Raw genomic sequence first — 23,100 nt, forward strand, 5'->3', positions numbered from 1 at the left:
GAGGCAACTTGGACACGACTTGTCAACACGACTTTTAGTCGCCCCAGGCCAGGCGACTTTTGCCGTGGCCAATCAGAGAATGAGCTCTCAAGGAGGAACTCCACGCCAAATGTTTTATTTTTTTTTAAACGGTGTGGGTTTCCCCTCCGAGAGCATACCAGGCCCTTAGGTCTGGTATGGATTTTAAGGGGAACCCCCTACGCTGAAAAAACAAGCACGAAGCCTGGCCGGTCAGGAAGGGGGTGGGGACGAGCGAGCGCCCCCCCCCCCCCCTCCTGGACCGTACCAGGCCACGTGCCCTCAACATGGGGGGGTTGGTGCTTTGGGGAACCATCTGCCCGCTGACTACCATCTATAAAGGAGCGCCATCTGGGTACCAATCATACGGCAAAGAGGTGGAAGTATCCGACACAGGGCGCCCATAGGCGGAGATACTACATGCCCCTAACCCCCTAGGGGGATAGGAATCTGGTGAGTAGGGATCCAAAGGGGAACGAGCACAGAAGTCACTGGATTCATGTGAACACGAAAGTCACCTTCTTTTTGAGTCGTCTGGAACTTTATGAGACACCAATTGAACAGTTTGCACTGAGCACTTTTACATTTGGAACATTATTTTTGTATTTTTGTAATTTTTAAAATTTTTATAATTTGATGATTGTGGACTGTTGTCTATACAGGCAATTTCTTGCATTTATTTGCACAGTTTAAAAATATTTTTACACATTCTGTATTTTTTTGCACTGTACCTTTTATTTGTACTGTTTTTTGTACGGTTCTTGTCGCACTAGTTTTTGCACTTTTTGCACTCTCTAGCACTTTTTGCATTTTTAGTGCACTTTATTAGTTTACAGTATTCTTTACTGCTGCTAGATTTTTTAGTACTATTTTTAAGATAAGGATCTGGGGCCTCTGCTACATACAATAGAACAGAACCCTCATGTGGTCCTTTAACAATTTTGCAAGAAGGGTATACTATGTACACGTATAGTTATTTGTTCGTTGGGAACATTTTCATTAACACAATCTAATTAATTTTAATTTATTTTGCACAATTTACCATTGGTATTAATTTGAAGGGGCATTTTTCTGTTTTATTTAGATAACTCCTACCTACCTTAGGCCCAACACACCTCGGGTGTACCACAGTGGTGGGGAGTACATATAGGGGGTAGGTGGGAAGTGTGCATGTATTAGTATTAATGTTTCCTTTGCTGGGGATCTTGTTTCCAAACATACTTCCCTGTTTCTCTCTTCCCCCCTTTTTTTCGGGCTATTACCCCATTCATAATATCTAGTGCACATGCGGTTGGCAATGTGGTTTGTGTATTAACTAACCCCATTGTTTATATACTGTAATGAGCACTGGAAAATATAATTTGGACATCACATAGACAAAATATCTAGTTTGGTACACTATAAACAGCTTTGGGGAAGGGGGGTGCCCTGCGACCCCCCCACCCCAAAGCACCTTGTCCCCATGTTGATGAGGACAAGGGCCTCTTCCCGACAACCCTGGCCGTTGGTTGTCGGGGTCTGTGGGTGGGGAGCTTATCGGAATCCGGGAGCCCCCTTTATTAAGGGGGCCCCCAGATCCCGGCCCTCCACCCTATGTGAATGAGTAAGGGGTACATCGTACCCCTACCCATTCACCTGGGGAAAAATTGTCAATAAAAAACACAACACAAGTTTTAAAAGTCCTTTATTAAGCAGCTCCGGGGGTCTTCTTCCGACATCGGGGGGGTCTTCTGACGACTTCTCCGCTCTGTTCGGCCTCTTCTCCCGGTGTCCGGCCTCTTCTCCCGCTCTCCGGCACCTTCTCCCGGGCTCCTCCGCTGTCTTCTTGCAGCTCTTTTACTAGCGGAGGAGCCTCCGCCCTCTGTCCTTCTCTCTTCTTTCTTCTTTCTTCTTCCAATGTTGACCCGGCGCTGTCTTCCACTGTACTGGCTTGTGCGACGTGCGCGGCGACTTATATAGGTATGGGGCGTGGTCACCGAATGATGTCACGCGGTGACCCCATCCCTTTATGACGTCACAGTCCCAGCATGTCCCAGCAAATTTTTGGAGATGCACCTATATATGAATATTTTTTCTTTTTATAAATTCTTTATTTTTTCATCTTTTCTTTCCATAGATTTCACATTACATTTCGTTTTACATCTACAACTTCTTTAACAGCTATAACAGTCTTATAATATTTCAATCCGTACCTCAATTCCATGTCATCCTCCCCCCTACAAACAAGAGAAAAAAAAAAAAAAAAAAAAAGTTTGAATTTTCACTATAATCCCCCCCCTCACTCCCCCCCCCCCCCACCACCACCCGCCTGCTCTATCATATTTCGAAATGTTTCACATCATACTTTCTCTATAATTTAGATATGGAGCCCAGATCTTCTGATATTTCTCGTCTTGATCTCTCATTGTCATTGTTAAATTTTCCATTTGTTGGATTTCTGCAATTCTCTGAAACCACTGTGCTCTAGCTGGAGGGCTGCTTTTTTTCCACAGAACCGGGATGCATGCCCTTGCTGCTATCAATAAATGTCTCAGCAAAGAATTTTTGAATCTTTCTATTGCCATTGGGATGTCCAGCAGCAGAAAAGTTGCCGGTTTATCTCCCAGGTCAATTCCTGTAATCCTTACAATAGTATCGGCTACCATCTCCCAGAACACTCTCATTTTTGGACATTCCCAAAATATATGTAATAATCTTCCTTCTGCTCCATGACATCTCCAACATGTCTCTGATATCTGGGGGTAAATTTGATGTAACACTTTTGGTGTTCTATACCACCTAGTAAGGATCTTGTATCCCCCTTCTTGATATCTGCTTGCCATCGAGGCCTTTTGATTAAACCACAGCATCTTATCCTTTTGTTCTGGGGAAAACGTAGTCCCTAAATCTCTTTCCCAAGCCTGTAAAAAGGGCAAATCTTGTGAAGTCTCCTGTTCTATTAACATACTATAAAAATAAGACATCAGATGTCTCAGTTCCTCTCCTTTCAAACAGATCTCTTCAAACTCAGTCAATGCCCTTATTTCTACGTATACCTTTGATTTAGATCTAATAAAGGCTTCTAATTGCCTCATTCTGAAAGGGTCTAGTCCTATTGTCATTCCTTTTTCAATATCTTTTTTAGTCATTAACCGGTTGCCTACCGAGAAATGACAAATTCTACTCATACCTCTATCTTGTATTGTTTTAAACTTTGGATCTGTCATTCCCGGTAGAAATGCTGGGGTACCAAGGATAGGAAGGAGCGGACTGGGAATTCTTGAAATAGATGTTTTCCTGAATACTCTTTTAGTTATTCGTAATGTCTCCCCTAGTATTGGATGTTTTCTCAATCCCATTGGTATTTCTGTATCTGGAATCCACACTAATCCTTCCAATGGGATATCTGTCGCTGCTTGTTCTGTCTGTATCCACGGTTTTTCGTTTTTAAGCCTACACCATTCCACTACTCTAGTTAAGTGTGAGGCCTCCTGGTATTTTATTGGATCTGGAAGTCCTATCCCTCCTTTTCCTTTGGGGAGTACTAAAATATCTCGACGTACTCTTGCTGGCTTCCCAGCCCAGATGAACTTCATAAATCTTGATCTAAGATCCTTAAACAAACTTGAAGGGATCTTAATTGGTATAGTTTGAATTATGTATAACAGTCTGGGCATCACATTCATCTTAATAATATTGGTTCTCCCGAACCATGTAAAAATCTCTTTGTCCCATTTTTGAAGATCTCTTTTGATCTGTCTTACCAGTGGGATATAGTTAAGTTCGAACAGTTCATTTAGATTTTTTGACATTTTTGTTCCTAAGTAACTTATATATGAATTCGTCCATCTAAAATCAAATTGCGTGGACACTGCTTGCAACTGAGGCGAATCCATCTCTACTCCCATTGCCTCCGATTTTCCATAGTTTATTCTAAAGTTAGATATTTTCCCATATTCTCGTAGCTCCATTAGTAAAGATGGGAGAGATGTAATTGGGGACGTTACAAAAAAGATCAAATCATCTGCATAAGCTGCCAACTTCTGATCCTCATTTTTTATTTTTACCCCCCTGATATCCACATTGGCACGTATTTTCCTTAAAAAAGGTTCTATTGTCAAAATGAATATCAGGGGTGAGAGGGGACATCCCTGGCGTGTTCCATTTAAAATGGAGAATGGCTCTGATAATCTGTCATTCACTTTCACCCTAGCACTTGGTTTTGAATATAAGTTTAGGATCCATCTCAGCATCCCCTCCCCCAGGCCTATATGTTGTAGTACTGCTTTTAAGAATATCCAATCCACCCGATCAAACGCTTTTTCTGCATCCGCAGATACTATCACCATTGACTTATGCAATTTTTGTACCAGGTAAATTGTGTTCACCACTCGTTGCGTATTTTCTCTTCCTTCTCTCCCTGGGACGAATCCCACTTGATCTGGGTGTATTAGTTCCGGTATCAAATTTATCAATCTCATGGCTAATATTTTTGTGAACAATTTAAGGTCCACATTCAACAACGAAATAGGTCGGTAGCTGGGACACTGAGAGGGATCCTTTCCTTCTTTCGGTATTACTGTTATATGCGCCAGTAACGTTTCTGTTGGAATTTGCTTCCCTTCCCGTATTGAATTATAGGCTTCCACGAATCTCGGAGCCAATTTCTCCGCGAACATTCTATAATATGACAAAGTAAATCCATCTGGACCTGGTGATTTACCTAATTTCAATATTTTTAATGCTTTTGCAACTTCCTCTAGAGTGATTGGTACATCTATTTCTCTGGCCATTTCCTCTGTTATTTTTGGCATTTCTGTCCTTTCAATATATTCTCTAGCGATCTCTCCTTTTTTTAACTCCTCTGCCAACGTAGGCTTCTTTTCCAACTGATATAGCTTCTCATAGTATTCTTTGAATACCTGAGCAATTTTCTCCGATGTATTAACCATTTCATCTCTGGTTTGTGTATTAACTAACCCCATTGTTTATATACTGTAATGAGCACTGGAAAATATAATTTGGACATCACATAGACAAAATATCTAGTTTGGTACACTATAAACAGCTTTGGGGAAGGGGGGTGCCCTGCGACCCCCCCACCCCAAAGCACCTTGTCCCCATGTTGATGAGGACAAGGGCCTCTTCCCGACAACCCTGGCCGTTGGTTGTCGGGGTCTGTGGGTGGGGAGCTTATCGGAATCCGGGAGCCCCCTTTATTAAGGGGGCCCCCAGATCCCGGCCCTCCACCCTATGTGAATGAGTAAGGGGTACATCGTACCCCTACCCATTCACCTGGGGAAAAATTGTCAATAAAAAACACAACACAAGTTTTAAAAGTCCTTTATTAAGCAGCTCCGGGGGTCTTCTTCCGACATCGGGGGGGTCTTCTGACGACTTCTCCGCTCTGTTCGGCCTCTTCTCCCGGTGTCCGGCCTCTTCTCCCGCTCTCCGGCACCTTCTCCCGGGCTCCTCCGCTGTCTTCTTGCAGCTCTTTTACTAGCGGAGGAGCCTCCGCCCTCTGTCCTTCTCTCTTCTTTCTTCTTTCTTCTTCCAATGTTGACCCGGCGCTGTCTTCCACTGTACTGGCTTGTGCGACGTGCGCGGCGACTTATATAGGTATGGGGCGTGGTCACCGAATGATGTCACGCGGTGACCCCATCCCTTTATGACGTCACAGTCCCAGCATGTCCCAGCAAATTTTTGGAGATGCACCTATATATGAATATTTTTTCTTGCTAAATCATTTTTACATTTAATACTTTTTTGGCACAATCTTTTAATAAATATGCATTTTAAAATGTAACATGTATTTAATTGTAATTTAGAGTCTACAGCCCCCTGGCTTTTACATGTAAACTACCCTTTAAAAATTACACTCCACCTTCCCTACAACATTTTAATTTTCCCTGTAAACTAAGCCCTAGAATTAACCCTCAGCACTTTACCTACCATAGCACATAGCCCTTAAGAATATCACTCCCAACCTCTAACCTAACACTAATATCTTTAACTGTTAAATAATAATACTTACTGTTAATCCAATCTTAACGTTAATCCCCAAACCCATGACAATAAGTCTAAATAACCTTTAACTCCTTAGTGAAGTTAGCTTGGCCCTGAAAACGAATGTATTATCTGATTAATTGATCTTACCTTCAAGTGAATGTGTTAGTGCCTGAAAATAAAGCTGGTCGTAGACGGTTCATTTTTTCATTCAGCCAATGGGCTCTGTCCACACAAAGGGTGGGTGAAGAAAACCTGCACAGCCAGGATAATGTATTCTGGCAGATGCTCTGGCTGTCAGAATACAATCGCATAGTAAATGAGATAAAGCTTTAATTTGCAAAGAATACCTAATCACATGCAAAAAATTAAAATAAAAACAGCATTGTTGCTTGCACATGATGAGGCAGAGGCATGATGGGACTTGTAGTTTTGCAACAGCTGGAGGTCCGCTAATTGCATATCCCTGCTCTAGGGCAACTGCACTTGCAGAATGCCACAGGACTGGCACAGTCTATCTGCCTTTAGTAAATTAACCCCAGTGGCTGTTATGGTTAAATAATACCAAAGTCTCAAGCATTTGCAGAAAAAATACTTTTTCTCCATTCAAGCTTGATCGCCATGTATTTTTTTAAACTGATTACTCTGATGGCTTTTTTCATTATGTTTCTCTTTTCAATTTCCAGCTTGTGAATGAGCAACAGGAAAGCAGGCCTCTTCTCAGCCCATCTATAGATGACTTTCTGTGTGAAACCAAATCAGAAGCAAAGGCCAGGCCAGTAACTTCAAATACAGCAGGTAATTGTATACTGCAAAGTCTGTCTGCAGAAAAGAATCATCTCTTTTAGCAGACTTCACACAATGTCTACATGTACTGGATCAATTGTGGGCATAAAATTGGGTATTTGGATTGTACGATTATTTTTTTTAATTTTATTTATTTGTTTTTAAGGTTGAACTGGATGGACTTGTGTCTTTTTTTCAACCTGACTAACTTTGTAACTATGTAACTATGTAACTCTAAGTAGGGAAAATGTGTCTCCTATACTATCAGTATTTTGATTGGTAAAGAAAAAAAGATTATTTTCCAGTGGGAAAAGCGAAAGCATTGAAAATCTACAAAATATTGAAAATTCCAGTTTATTGTGTATGGGGAAAGGGGTCAAAATTAAAGTGTACATATAGCCATTTTTTTTTTTAAGTTTGAATAAGGTTTAAATCCTCTGCTAACGTATTTTCTACTATCTGTGTATCATTGGGGAATTTTCCCTTCATGTTGTGCCCAAGAAACACAATGAGAAATTATAGGAAATCTCCCAAATCTCTTTTGACAGTTGTTTCTGGAACTGGTGTCCACATTAGAAGATTGCTCCCTACCTCTTATTCGGGGGACAACTCTAAAAGTTAGCATTTTCCCTCACATTCATTCAGAGAGGCAATGGTCACCAGGGCAAATAGAGGGATGAATCTCCACATTGACACACAGACAACACTAAAAACTTTAACAGAAGGCCTACCTTTATTTAAACCTAAAAAAAATGGTTTTGCCTGGAGATACACATTTTAAAGGATGTTTGAGCATTATGTGTAAAAAACCGAAGGAAACAAAATTAACAGATTTTCTCATATAAACTTAAATTATAGTTACTTTTATTTTCTGATTTTCTACCTTGCGTTAGAAAGATGCAACCTACAAGCAAAACCTTCATTTTTCTTGCCTCCAGTTTTTAAGCGAGTCGCTTATTTATTTATTTGCTTTCCCACTTCAAATTTTCTGTAGTAGGCAGTATGCATTGTACAGAATAATCAAGACATTGAAAAGAGGTTTTAGTGATGGTGCTGTGAAGGATAAAGAAGGAAACTTAGCTAGCAAAGCTGAGAAGATTGGCGGAGCATTTCCAGACCATCTTGAATAGTGCAGACTTAGCACAGCAAAAATTCACAAATACAACCACTTGAAAAAGAACCTCTAGACATAGAAGAGGTAAACGATGCAGTTAAGAAAATGTTTAAAAGAGTTAAAATCAGCAGAAATAGAAATAATGAAGCACACAGGTTGAAGGCAGAGGTAATAGAGACACTAAAATTACTGGGAAAGAGATAGGTGATTAGGGAATTTGTTATAGAATATATCCAATGAAATTAAAATGACATCACTTTTATTTAAAGCTCTAAAAATGACAAAAAGGGAAACCTGTTATTATTGTAGTACATAAATGCAGGTTTTAAAAATGCAATTATGTTCTTACAGTAAATCAAGGTGTTTTTCTTTTTTCAAAACAGTATCTGTAACCGTTCTTGTGAGTGTCTATATACATATACACATACATATATATATATATATATATATATATATATATATATATATATATTGTAGACATGTCACTGGAGAAGTGGTCGAGGGGGTGTACATCTCACCTAGGTTGCTACACAGTGTGAGATGGTAAGTCCAGGATGGATCAGTTTCTCAGCAGCAATATGCTGCTGAGTGGTTATTTAATCTTGCCGGGCCTGGGTTTATATGGAATGGCAGGTAGGTTTGGTAGAGGGACCTGTCATTCCACACACCCCCCGATCCAGTTCTGGGATTTGGATCAGGTGAGCTTTGATCCTAATTAGCCTGGGAAGGTAAAGGCTCTGCGGGGCCTGCAGGTGCTCGCTCTCAGCCAGGGAAATGAACAGTCTGGGTGTTGGAGGAAGCTGCGAGCGCAGCCACTGCTGGAGCTAAAACCCACCCTGCGATATCCAGGCGAAAGACGCTGTGTTTATAAGTGTCAGATAGGTGAGAAGAACCTGTTAGTAAGCGCCCAGCCGGGCTAGGTTGTTTTCTTATTTTTTTTCTGTTGTACTTAAAAAGCACGGTGTTGCCGTATATTTTTGTTTGTTGGACTGTTTGTACCACGAATAAACGCCAAGGTCTGCTTTATAAATTCCAAGTCTGCTGTGAACTGTGTCCAAACTCACCCTACCCCGGGAAGATCCCTTACAATTGGTGGAGAATGCGGGCAACACGGTTGCTAGGGGCAACGGTGTGGACAGACTTGGCTACAGCTGCTTATGTCCTGGGTGAAAGCTGCAACTACACTCCAAGAACAGTCCAGCAACATGGAGGAGATGCTGAAGCAGTTTATGCAAGTGAGTTTGCAACAACAGCAGGCTCAGACAGAGGCCAATAGACGACATGAACAGTCCATGGCTGCACAACAGCAGATGCATAAGGAAGAGTTGCAAGCTTTGCGCCAAAGCCAACAACAACTTATCGAGCACCTGATAGTAAATCGAGAGGCGCCTGTGGTTGCTAATCCACCCACAGTGGAGGGAGCCGCTCCAGAGATTTTTTTTGGGAGAAGGACTGTACAGCAAGCGCTGCAAAAGATGACTGCTGAGGACGATGTTGAGGCCTATCTAACAGTATTTGAGCGCGTGGCTGAGCGAGAGAAGTTACCAGCCGCTGAGTGGGCAGAGGTAATTGCGCCCTATTTAACAGGTGAACCTCAAAAGGCCTACTATGACCTCAGTGAGCAAGAGGTTAAGGACTATACTCGGCTAAAAGAGGAGGTACTTGCCCGACTAGGAGTTACTACTGCAGTCCGTGCCCGGAGGGTACGCAACTGGAGCTACAGTCTGGACAAATCAGCGAGGTCCCAGATGTATGACCTAATCCATTTGGCAAGAAAGTGGTTGGAGCCAGACACTTCTACTCCTGCACAAATCCTAGAGAAGGTCGTGATGGATCGCTACCTCCGAGCGCTTCCTACTGACCTGCAACGCTGGGTGGGACAAGGTGATCCTAAGAATGCAAACGAACTTGTCAACCTTGTGGAGAGGTTCCAGGCGACTGAGGACTACCTCCGTGATGTTCCTGCAGCATCTTCACCTCCCCGGAGCGCCAGATCTGTGCCGTCAGCTGGTAAGAGACTTCCATCTATTGGGGGAGTGTGGAGGGGTGCTGATGGAGGGAAAAGGGCTCAAGTGGTGTCTCAGGGACAAAAGACTGGTGATGGTCCCGGGTGGCTAAGGGGCTCTAAAAAGGACTCCTTGCCAAAAAGACCAGGCCCTATCCAGTGTTGGAGATGCCATGAGGCGGGACACGTGTCTGCCCATTGCCCTCTTACCACTGAACCCATGGAGTGTGACGCTAGCCGGCGTCAGTCGCTATTTGCGGAACCATCTTGTGCTGCAGTTCCTGGACTAGAGACTGAACCGCAAATCTGCAATATTACAATCAATGACCTTCCCGTTAAGGCGTTAATGGACTCGGGAAGCCTCGTAACCTTGGTGCATGCTAGCCTGGTGGCTGGGGACTTAGAGTCTAAAAAGCATATGAGTGTTGTGTGCATACATGGTGATACAAAAGTGTACCCTATAGTGCTGGCTAAAGTCGGGACTGAACAAGGCACCGTACAATATGAAGTGGGTGTGGTTAAAAACCTCATGCATAATGTAATATTGGGGCGCGATTTTCCATTATTCTGGGCTCTCTGGGAAAAAAGAAAAATCCCCAAAAGGAGTGAGGATACCTCTAAGGGGGTTGCCTTGTCCCCTGTGAATGATAGAAGTGTGCAGGATGAAAATGATTGTTCTCCTTTGCAGGTCCTGGCTGGGGAGGAGGAGGCTCCTCCCACTGAGCAAAATATACTAGACTTAGAGGTGTCTAGGGATAATTTTGGCGCTGCACAATTACAGGACCCCACTCTCAAAAATGCGAGAGAGCAGGTTGCTGTTATGAATGGGGTACCTCAGGAACCAGATGCTGAAAAAAGATTTCCACATTTTTCGGTGACTAATGATCTTTTCTATAGAGTCAATAAGATTAAGGATGAGATTGTGGAACAGCTTCTGGTACCTAAGCCGTACCGGCGTCAGGTGCTTGACATGGCACATAACCATGTTCTTGGGGGACACTTGGGGACTGACAAAACGCGAGAGAGGGTTCTCCAGAGGTTTTTTTGGCCGGCGATATATGATGACATTAAAAAATACTGCGAGTCGTGCCCCACATGTCAGGTTAGTGCCCCAGTGTCACATTTTCGCAGTCCTTTGGTTTCGCTCCCTATTATAGAGGTGCCTTTTGAGCATATTGCCATGGATTTAGTGGGTCCCGTTGTAAAGTCAGCTAGAGGACACCAGTATATTTTGGTAGTCATAGATTATGCGACCCGCTATCCTGAGGCTGTACCCTTAAGAAACACTGCATCTAAAACAATTGCACGTGAGTTGTTTTATATGTTCTCTAGGACTGGGATCCCCAAAGAAATCCTAACTGACCAAGGTACGCCATTTATGTCAAAACTGATGAAGGAATTATGCAAACTATTTAAAGTCTCACACATCCGTACCTCTGTATACCACCCCCAGACGGACGGATTGGTGGAGAGATTTAATAAAACTTTGAAACATATGTTGAAGAAAGTGGTGGGAAAAGATGGTCGTGACTGGGATCATTTATTACCCTACCTCATGTTTGCTATTAGGGAAGTGCCCCAAGCGTCCACAGGGTTCTCACCATTCGAGTTGGTCTATGGTCGTCACCCTAGGGGTCTACTGGACATTGCAAAAGAGACATGGGAGAATGAGTCCACCCCATACAAGAGTGTTATTGAGCATGTAGCACAAATGCAGGACCGTATAGCCACTGTAATGCCCCTGGTAAGGGAACACCTCCAGAGAGCTCAAGAGGCCCAAAGTAGAATTTACAACCGGTCCGCAAGAATCAGGACATTCAACCCAGGCGATAGGGTCCTTATACTAGTCCCCACTGTTGAGAGTAAATTCTTGGCGAAGTGGCAAGGTCCCTATGAAATTGTTGAAAAGATCAGTGAGGTGAACTACAAGGTGCACCAACCAGGTAGAAGGAAGCCTTTCCAAGTTTATCACATAAACTTGATCAAGCCCTGGAAAGACAGGGAATCCTTGGTGGCGACAAATACTGTTAATAATTTGTCACCACCAATCCCTCCAGTCAAGGTAGGTGATACTCTATCAGTGTCACAGAAACAGGAGGCTCAGGAATTTTTACAGAAAAACAAAAACAAGTTCTCTGACCTCCCAGGGCGTACCCACCTCATCCATCATCACATTGAAACTGAGCCTAGAAGCAGAGTAAACCTAAAGCCCTATAGGATACCGGAGGCACGTAGGAAAGCCGTATCTGCCGAGGTAAAACGTATGCTTGATCTGGGGGTAATTGAGGTGTCACAGAGTGAATGGTCCAGCCCGATTGTGCTAATCCCAAAGCCCAATGGAACTTGGAGGTTCTGTAACGATTTCAGAAAGTTGAATGAGATCTCCAAGTTCGATGCTTATCCTATGCCCAGGGTAGATGAGTTGATTGAGAAGTTAGGTAACGCCAGGTACATAACCACCCTCGATCTCACAAAGGGCTACTGGCAGATTCCACTTTCTGGTGAGGCTAAAGAGAAAACTGCATTCTCCACCCCGGATGGGCTATTCCAGTATGTAGTGATGCCATTCGGGTTACATGGAGCGCCTGCAACTTTCCAGAGGTTGATGGACTTGATTCTGCGACCACATCGGGATTACTCAGCCGCCTACCTCGATGATGTGGTCATTTTTAGCCCTGATTGGGAAAGTCACCTCTGTAAGGTACAGGCCGTGTTGGATACCATAAGTGATGCAGGGTTGACCATAAATGCCGAGAAGTGTGCTCTAGCCCTAGAAGAGGCCAAATATCTGGGCTACATTGTTGGGAGAGGATTGATTAAGCCACAGCTAAATAAAATTGAGGCAATACAGAATTGGCCTAGACCCCTGACAAGGAAACAGGTTAGAGCTTTCCTGGGTATTACGGGTTATTACCGTAGATTTGTGCCAAACTTTGCCTCAGTTGCTGCTCCACTAACTGACTTGACAAAGGGCGGAAAGACAGCAATGGTCACGTGGACCCCAGAGGCCGAGAAGGCTTTCCAAAGCCTTAAGTCTGCCTTGTGCCAACCACCTGTGTTAGTTACCCCCGATTTCAGGCGAGAATTTCTGGTCCAGACAGATGCCTCTAACACAGGCTTAGGTGCAGTACTCTCACAAGTAGTGAATGGTGAGGAGCATCCGGTGACGTACTTGAGTAGAAAACTAACCCCGGCCGAGAAAAATTATGCCATTGTGGAGCGAGAATGTTTGGCAGTGAAGTGGGCCCTAGAATCTTTAAAGTATTACTTGCTAGGCAGGAAATTCAAGTTGGTGACAGACCATGCCCCCCTAACATGGATGAAGTTAAACAAGGAGAGAAATGCAAGAGTGACTAGATGGTTTCTGTCCTTACAAAACTTTAATTTCACTGTGGAACACAGGCCAGGGAAATTACAGGCAAATGCTGACGCATTGTCGAGGGTGAGTTGTCTGTGGGGACAAAAGGCTCAGCCCTCCGGTCTGAAAAAGAGGGGGGGGATATGTAGACATGTCACTGGAGAAGTGGTCGAGGGGGTGTACATCTCACCTAGGTTGCTACACAGTGTGAGATGGTAAGTCCAGGATGGATCAGTTTCTCAGCAGCAATATGCTGCTGAGTGGTTATTTAATCTTGCCGGGCCTGGGTTTATATGGAATGGCAGGTAGGTTTGGTAGAGGGACCTGTCATTCCACACACCCCCCCGATCCAGTTCTGGGATTTGGATCAGGTGAGCTTTGATCCTAATTAGCCTGGGAAGGTAAAGGCTCTGCGGGGCCTGCAGGTGCTCGCTCTCAGCCAGGGAAATGAACAGTCTGGGTGTTGGAGGAAGCTGCGAGCGCAGCCACTGCTGGAGCTAAAACCCACCCTGCGATATCCAGGCGAAAGACGCTGTGTTTATAAGTGTCAGATAGGTGAGAAGAACCTGTTAGTAAGCGCCCAGCCGGGCTAGGTTGTTTTCTTATTTTTTTTCTGTTGTACTTAAAAAGCACGGTGTTGCCGTATATTTTTGTTTGTTGGACTGTTTGTACCACGAATAAATGCCAAGGTCTGCTTTATAAATTCCAAGTCTGCTGTGAACTGTGTCCAAACTCACCCTACCCCGGGAAGATCCCTTACAATATATATATATATATATATATATATATATATATACACTGTATTGTAAAAAGTATTGGGACGCCTGCCTTTACACGCACATGAACTTTAATGGCATCCCAGTGTTAGTTTGATCGGTTCAATATTGAGTCTTCCTACCCTTTGCAGCTGTAACAGCTTTAACTCTTCTGGGAAGGTGGTCCACAAGGTTTAGGAGTGTGTTTATGGGAATGTTTGACCATTTTTCCAGAAGAGCATTTGTGAGGTCATGCACTGAAGTTGGACAAGAAGTCCTGGTTCGCAGTCTCCGCTCTAATTCATCCCAAAGGTGTTGAGGTCAGGACTCTGTACAGTCAAGTTCTTCCACCCCAAACTCACTCATCCATGTTTTAATGGACCTTGTTTTGCGCACTTGTATGCAGTCATGTTGGTTTAGAAAGGGGACTTACCCAAACTGTTCCCAAAAAGTTGGGAGCATGAAATTGTCCAAAATGTCTTGGTATCCTGATGCCTTAAGAGCTACCTTCACTGGAACTAAGGGACCAAGCTCAACCCCTGAAAAACAACCCCACACCATAATCCCCCCTCTACCAAATGATTTGGACCAGTGCACAAAGCAAGGTCCATAAAGACATGGATGAGTGAGTTTGGGGAGGAGGAACTTGACTGGCTTGTACAGAGTCCTGACTTCAACCTGATAGATAACATTTGGGATGAATCAGAGTGGAGACTGCAAGCCAGGCCTTCCCATCCAACATCAGTGCCTGACCTCACAAATGAGATTCTGGAAGAATTGTCAAACATTCCCATAGACAAACTCCTAAACCTTGTGATCAGCCTTCCCAGAAAAGCTTAAGCTGTTATAGCTACAAAGGGTGGGCCAACTCTATTGAACCCTACAGACTAAAACTGGGATGCCATTAAAATTCATGTGCGTGTAAAGGCAGGTGTCACAGTACTTTTGACAATATATTGTATACATACTGTATATATCAGGGTAATAGGGTAATAGTCTCTTGTCTTCATTCAGTACAGTGGACTGTGTTTTTTTTGCATAAAGTATATCCAATACAAGAGGAAGTGTTTGATTTCACCTTACACCACAATTACTGAAAATGATCTTCAGGGAAATTTGGGAGAGTAAAACGGCAGTAGAAAACTGCAATGATAATTGAGCTCCCATGAGAGGTAATCCTTCAGAATACCACAGTTTGTGAGACATTAATTTGCTATCTTTTAAAGAAAAGTGCTTAGCAAAATAATATACATGAAACTAGATTATCATACCCTAGACTAGATGATCAAATTTGAAAGAGTTTAGATTAGAAGATTAGGCAAATCCTGTTTAGACTATATTTTCTTTTACATTAAAGTGTAGAAAAGTCCCAGGGCCCCTGAGGCCTAATGGTGACCTCCAGAGTTAGGGACAGCTGACATCCCTCAGTATAGAGTGGGTTACAAGGCATGTAAAGGGTGTAATGCAAGATGAAATGGTGGGTGCCAGACACTATTTGAATGCGAAGAGATTTATTGACTCTTAAACAGAACTGTGGGAGAGAGGCTTAGGGCCAGGACATCCTTAGGTAGAGTCACTGTTAATTGGCAGACTCTGAGACTTCTATAGGTAGACAGCTATGCAGATGAAAGCCTTCAGCCGGACACCACTTCTGTATAGATAGGACCACTGTCTCCTATGACAACAATCTTGTAGCTGTTACTAACGGTAAATGTATTCAACTATCTGCAACACAAACAGTTCTCTTTACCCCACACTCACTCACTGTGGGTCTTCACTCAACAAGCTCCCAGTCTCTCTCTCACTAGACTTCAGATCCACTAGCCACTGGATCCCCTGAGCTCTTTCACTGTGGCACTCATTATCTTCCTGAAGCTTCACCCCTGCTTCACTGCTGGGTCCCTGGCTTGTCCCTCACAGATATTCATGTTTGGTCCCGTCCAGTGAAAGAGCAAAACAAATTTGACTGAACAACACCAAGAAGACGAAACATTTTAGGGCAAATAATGGAACAGATACACCCATTAAACTGCATGGAGACTATATCATAGTTACATAGTAGGTGAGGTTGAAAAAAGACACATCCATCTTGTCCAACCCATCTTGTCCAACCAAGGTGTGTGATTATATGTCAGTATTACATTGTATATCCCTGTATGTTGCGGTCGTTCAGGTGCTTATCTAATAGTTTCTTGAAACTATCAATGTTCCCCACTGAGACCACTGCCTGTGGAAGGGAATTTCACATCCTTGCTTACAGTAAGTAACTCTACGTAGTTTGAGGTTAAACCTCTCTTCTTCTAATTTTAATGAGTGGCCATGTGTCTCGTTAAACTCCCTTCTGTTAAAAAGTGTTATCCCTATTGTGGGGTCACCAGTACGGTATTTATAAAATTAAATCATATCCCCTCTCAAGCGTCTCTTCTCCAGAGAGAATAAGTTCAGTGCTCACAACCTTTCCTCCTCCAGACCCTTTATTAGCTTAGTTGCCCTTCTTTGTAGTCGCTCCATTTCCAGTACATCCTTCCTGAGCACTGGTGCCCAGAACTGGACAGCATACTCTAGATGCGGCTGGACAAGATTTTTGTAGAGTGGGAGAATTATTGTTTTATCTCAGGAGTTGATCCCCTTTTTAATGCATGACAATATTCCCATTAATTTGTTCAGATCTTTTTCCAAGGTTTCCACATCCTACAGAGAAGTTATTGTCCTGCTTAGCTGAGTATTGTCCGCAAATACAGAGTTTAAACTGTTTACCCCATCCCCCAGGTCGTCATATGAACTAAATAAATAGGATTGGTCCCAGTACAAAACCCTGGGGGACCCCACTACCCACCTCTGACCATTCCGAGTACTCCCTGTTTATCACCACCCTCTGAACTCGCCCTTGTAGCCAGTTTTCAATCCATGTACTAACCCTATGGTCCATGTCAACGGACCTTATTTTGTACAGTAAATGTTTATGGGAAACTGTGTGAAATGCTTTGTCAAAATCCAGATACACCACGTCTACAGGCCTTCCTTTATCTAGAAGGCAACTCACCTCCTTATGGAAGGTTAGTAGATTGGTTTGGCAAGAATGATTCTTCATGAATCCATGCTGATTACTGCTAATTATACCGTTCTTGTTACTAAAATCTTGTATAGAGTCCCTTATTATCCCAAGAGCTTGCATACTATTCATGTTAAGCTAACTGGTCTGTAATCCCCAGGGATGTATTTTGGGCCCTTTATAAATATTGATGCATGGAGGTGCTTCCTGTGATGTGTCATAAGGATAAACAAAGAAATTTTGGTTACTGAAGCCCCCCGATTCCCTCGTGAAGACTGAGAAGAAGAATAAATTCAATAACTTCGCCATCTCCCCATCCTTTATAACCAGATGTCCTTCCTCATTCTTTATAGGGCCAATATGGCCTGTCCTCCCTTTTTTACTGTTTACATACTTAAAGAATTTCTTGGGATTTTTTTTGCTCTCCTTCGCTATGTGTCTTTCATGTTCTATCTTAGCTGCCCTAATTGCACCCTAACATTTCTTATTGCATTCTTTGTAAAGTATGAATGCTGATGATGATCCCTTAACCTTGTATTTTTTGAAGGCCTTCTCCTTTGCTTTTATATGCATTTTTACATTGGAGTTAAGTCATCCAGGATTTTTGTTTCACTCTTTTAAATGTATTACCCAATGGGATGCATTGGCTAATGCCCTTATTTAATATGCTCCTAAAGCAAACCCATCTCTCCTCTGTGTTCTTTCTTCCTAAGGTTCTATCCCAATTCATGCCTTCTAACGTGATTCATAGTTTAGGGAAGTTGGCTCTTTTGAAATTCAGTATCTTTGTATTCCCCTTATGTTTCCTATTTGTGTGATTTATACTGAAGCCAATTGACCTGTGATCGCTGTTTCCTAAATAGCCCCGTATTTCCACATCCGTGATCAGGTCTGTTTTCTTGGTAATTGGTAGATCCAGTAGCGCTTTATTTCTAGTTGGTGCGTCTACCATTTGAACCATGAAATTGTCCTGCAAGACATTTAGGAACTGTTGAGCCTAATGCCACGTACACATGATCGTAATTCTCATCTGAAAAGGCTCTGATGGTTTTCCCAATGGAATTCCACTCAAGCTGTCTTGCCTACACACGGTCACACCAAATTCCGATTGTTTAGAACGCGATGACGTACAACACGTACGACGGGACTAGAAAAAGGAAGTTCAATAGCCAGTAGCCAATAGCTTCCGTCTCGTAGTTGAATCTGAGCATGTGTGATTTTTGGCGTGTTGGAATTGCATACACACGATCAGAATTTCTGATAGAAAGTTCTTCCATCGGGAAAATTGAGAACATGCTATCAATTATCGCATTTTCTGATGAAAAGCTCTTATCTGTCCAGAAATAGACACATGAGGCCGCGTACACACGCGGGGACTGTTCGTCCAACTTTGTCCGCTGAACAGTGTTTCGGTGGACAGTCCGCCCGTGTGTGGGCTTTCAGCGGACAGTTTCAGCGAACAGTCTGCTGAACAAAGTTTTTCGGAAATTCCGAAAAACTGTCCGCTGAAACTTGGTTTCAGCGAACAGTCCCCTCGTGTGTAGGCTTGTTCGTCAAACTAAGTTCCGCGCATGCTCAGAAAGGATTTACACGCCGAAAGTTGTAATGCAGTGTATAGGACGTCGTATTTTCCGTCCCGTCGTACGTGCCGTTCACGTCATCGCGCACGGTTTCAGCAAACTGTTCGTTCGTCGTGTGTGGGCAAGTCCGTCCATGCTAATTTTGAGCGGACTGTTTGCTGAAACTGTTTGACGGACAAAGTTGAGCGAACAGTTCCCGCGTGTGTACGCGGCCTGAGAGCTTTTCATCAGTCTATGTCTGGATAATTAAAATCCCTCATTATGATAACACTTCTCATCCTTGCTGCTAATCCAATTTGTGATAGGAGATCCGTCTCCCCCTCCTCCCTCAAGTTAGGGGGCCTAAAGCATACTCCCATTAATATTTTCCCCTTAGCTTCATCCCTTTGGAGCTCTACCTCCTCCCTAGCTCCCTTAGTGATGTCATCTCTCACATTCATATATATATTTCAGCATTCAGAAACAGCAGGATGGCTAAGAACAAAGTCGTCGCTAGGGGGTGGCTATTGGGGCTATAGCCCTGAATCTGGGGCCCATAGCCCTGAGTCTCCTGCTCCAGGGTCCCTGCCTAACCAGCAAGCTGTGGCTGCGGCGGGCAGGCTGGCTGCATGAGTGAGGCGGAGGATAAAAGCGAGCGGCCGGATGAGCAGAGATGACATCATCTCTCTCCAACTGCTCCACAGTGCTCTTCACAGCCGGGCCTCTTCAATGTGGGAGCGAGGTGCAGATAGATGACATCATCTCTCACTTCCCACCACACATCAGCGCTCTTCAGTCCTCACAGCCTGGTGGAGTGGAGGTCACGTGCTTTCTGTCATCGGTGGAGCCCCACTCTGCTGCCAGACCCCCTTGCTTCAATGTCAGAGGTGCAGCAGGGAGCAGCAAGATGACATCTCTCACTGCTCTCCTGCCCTCACTAAATGGACCAGTGCTGCCAGTCTGCCACCAATGCAGCGACAATGCACATTTGGTGGCACTGGCTGGCATGGCAAGTTACAATCCACATCAATTGGCAAGTGACAATCCACATCTGGTGCCAGGTGACGTGGGATGTGATAACCCACATCTAGTGGCAGGTGAGGTGGCAAGTGACAATTTGCAAATGGTGGCAGGTGACATGACAATCTGCAAATGGTGGCAGGAGACATGGCAAGTGACAATCCACATCTGGTGTCAGGTGACAGTGGCAAGTGACAATCCACATCTGGTGGCAGACGACATGGCAAGTGACAATCCACATCTAATGGCAGGTGATGGTGGCAAGTAACCGCATCTGGTGACAGGCAACAGTGCCAAGTGACACACTGCATCTGGTGACAGGAGGTAAAGGTGGCAAGTGACACGCTGTATCTGGTGACAGGAGATGTGGCAAGTAACAGGCCCAGGGCTCTCACTGATTCTGCATTATGGTGAGTTGAACCACTTGCTTACCACTGGTGCGCCCCCCCCCCCCCCCCGTGGGGGTCTGCAGAAAGTTTGGTGACCACTGCTATGAGCTCTAGCCCCAGGTGTTTTGCAGACCTAGCAACGCCCCTGGCTAAGAATATCAGCATTATCATAAAGATCAGACTGTTCAAGTGTTATGTTGTTAAGCTGGCCATACACTATTAGATCTTTCAGTTCAACCTGCAAAATAGATGCTGCACTATTCTATTCCGACAGCTGGCTCCATCAGCTGCCAGAATACCTATACAACAACCGCATCTGATTTGATGCAGCCGCTGTTCAGACAACAATTTCTGCCTGGTTTCTTTGATTTTCAAGTCAAAGGATATCGGATGGGAGGATGACAACAGGGCCACCCAAGGAGTGAATTTTGGTTAGTTTATCAGGCAACCAGACAAAATTCACATATTGTATGGCCAACATTAGAAAGCTCGCAGAACAAGTAATCCTTTATCATATCTTCTTTATCAAGATGTGAAAAACAATAAGCCAGTCTGAAAAATCTGATTTTTGAGAAGGGTCTTGAACATCCTTTGGCTCAACACAAAAATCTGCAATAGCAGGCTAAACAAAATAAATAGTGCCACAGCCCATCACCAACAAAGTCAAAATGCACAAATGGAGATTTGGTGGAACCCACCAAAAACCATGATCAGAGTTTTCTTAGGAATGACTCAAAAAGACCCAAGGTGAGCTAGAGGAAAACTGTGGGGAGAAAAATGAAAAAAACAAGAACAGACCTAGATATACCCAGTGGGATCTGTTGCAGACAGGTCAATGTAGTGAGCTCTCATGGAAGCTGTATGTGCAAGTTCATGTGTAATGTGCATGGTTAAATAAAACAGCTACAAACACTCTATCATTCTAAAGAAAAGAAAAAGAAAAAATAGGTCCTCCCCAGATCTGCCCAGGCTCTTTCCCGATGAATCCTATCCAATCCACCACTCCTCAATTTTATTATGATCTTTCTATTTTATTGTTATTACTTTAGATCACTGCACATCTAGTTCAGCTATATGTTATTTTAAATATATAAAATGCATGGAAGAATGTCCTTATTTTTACTCATTAATAAACCAATTATTTTTATACTGGCTCTGGGAATATTTATTTCAAACACCCAGTAAGGTTGGAGAAATAAAAAATAGCCTCCTTCAGACCTAAATGGATGTTTGAGCTAAACACAGGTTTGCAGACCATTTAAAAATCACTCCACTACTAAATTGGTCCCTAAGTGTATTTGTTTTGGGGATAAAAAAAGTGCACAATAATGTTGCAATATTCTAAATTAAGTCTTATTCAGCAAACCTAGGTATTCATGTGACAATGGGGTTCTCAAGCAGCGCTGGGCAAATTTTTCATTCACATGCTACCAACTTCAATATTACTTTTATTTAACAGTTTTGGCATCACAAATTTACTACTGCAGATACTCCATTCACAGGAATCACAACAGTGACTTTGTAATTCAGAGACATGCCACAGTTTTAATTAATGCGAGTTTGTACAAGATGAAAGATATTTAACTGTAGTACATATCCCTTTCAATGGCAGAGCTATTTTGGCATTTAATTTGCACGCGTGCACATTTTTGGCACGCAGAATAGTTAAAACCCCCTAAAGCATTGTATATTTTCTAAAGCAGAGACCATGGGGAAAAAAATGGCGACAGCTGAATTTTTTTTATGTAACACAATATTAGTGCTACTGTTTATCAAAACCATATATTTAGTAAAACAAAATGTCACCCAATTTTTTCAGAAAAAAAATAAAAATAAAAGATGAGATGAATAAATAAATGCTACATGTGTCAAGCCTTAAAATTACGTGCTACTGTGATACAGCAACAAACTATGGTACCCAAAGTTGTTTTATTCATGATACTTTAAAAGTCCTTACATTCATCCCCCGCCAGCTCTGCAGTGAGAAGTGAGTGATCAAAGACGGTTGATCACTCAGTTCTTCCCCTCCACTCTGAGAGACTAACAGCCTCGGCTCTCTGCTCTCCTCTCACTGGAGTGCTGAGCTGTGAAGAGGGCAGGAGGGGCTGGCTCAGGCTTTTAGTGAATTGCTAAGAGGCTGAGCCAGGTGACGGTCCAGGGTTCTGGGTGGATACTGACCATATGTGACATCAGCCGACAGTGCAGACGGAAATGCGCTCCTGTGATCCATAGGCAAAGTATGGCCAAAATACTTCTCCATTTAACAATGATGGCCCTAGAATTATTGCTCTCACTCTGCAGTACATAGCGATACCTAATATGTGTAGAGCAGTCATTTTTGTATGTAGGCACTCGCAATGTTAGGGCCTACATGGAAATGGCAGTGGGGGGCTATTAAATATGGGGGGTATTAAAATGTTTTGGGGATTCATTTTTAATGATTTAGTGTAAAATAAAATGATACGTTTATTTCTAAACTCCATTCCATTCTTTCCCTTCCAGATGGCGAAAAGTTGGTTCATGTCTTTGTCTACTCCAGACTGTACTACTGTAATGCACTTCTCATTGGGATTCCTAGAAGGAGTCTGCAGTGGCTTCAGTATATCCAAAACTCTGCAGCAAGGATCCTGATGAGAGTGCGGAGACATGAGCACATTACCCCCATTCTCCACTCACTGCAGACACTTCCTGTCTCTACCAGGATTGAGTATAAGGTTTCTCTCCTCACACACTAATGCATATATGGACATGCCCCCCCTTATCTCAAAGAACTTCTCAAATGACAAAATTCATCCCTACGCTCTACTCATTCAAACCTTTTTCAAATACCTAGAACTAGACTGAAGACAATGGGAAACAGTTTTTTTTGTGCAGCTGCCCCACGCTTGTGGAATGCCCTACCTGACAGTTTGAGGGCCCCTCAATCTACTGACTGTTTTAAAAAAAGATCTTAAAACATTTTTTTTAGCAAACTTTTTTGTTCTTTTTAGATGTTCGCTTAGTTTTATGAACTGTTTTCTAACCTGTAGCACTTTGAGATCTTTTGATGAAAAGGGCGT

General features: G+C 43.2%; 1 protein-coding gene across 4 annotated transcripts in view; it reads left to right on the forward strand.

Moving 5' to 3' along the window:
- PEX5L (peroxisomal biogenesis factor 5 like) overlaps window positions 1–23,100 on the forward strand; it is a 377,606-nt gene that overhangs the window by 219,489 nt on the left and 135,017 nt on the right. For all 4 annotated transcript variants that reach the window (XM_077487914.1, XM_077487916.1, XM_077487915.1 and 1 more), the window contains one exon: window positions 6,690–6,801. In XM_077487914.1, coding sequence (XP_077344040.1) covers window positions 6,690–6,801 — 112 coding nt within the window. The remainder of the gene's footprint in view (window positions 1–6,689; window positions 6,802–23,100) is intronic.

Source organism: Lithobates pipiens, unplaced genomic scaffold, assembly GCF_037356315.1.
Source record: "Lithobates pipiens isolate NorthernLeopardFrog02 unplaced genomic scaffold, aLitPip1_a1.2 Scaffold_18, whole genome shotgun sequence".
Lineage (NCBI taxonomy): Eukaryota > Metazoa > Chordata > Amphibia > Anura > Ranidae > Lithobates > Lithobates pipiens.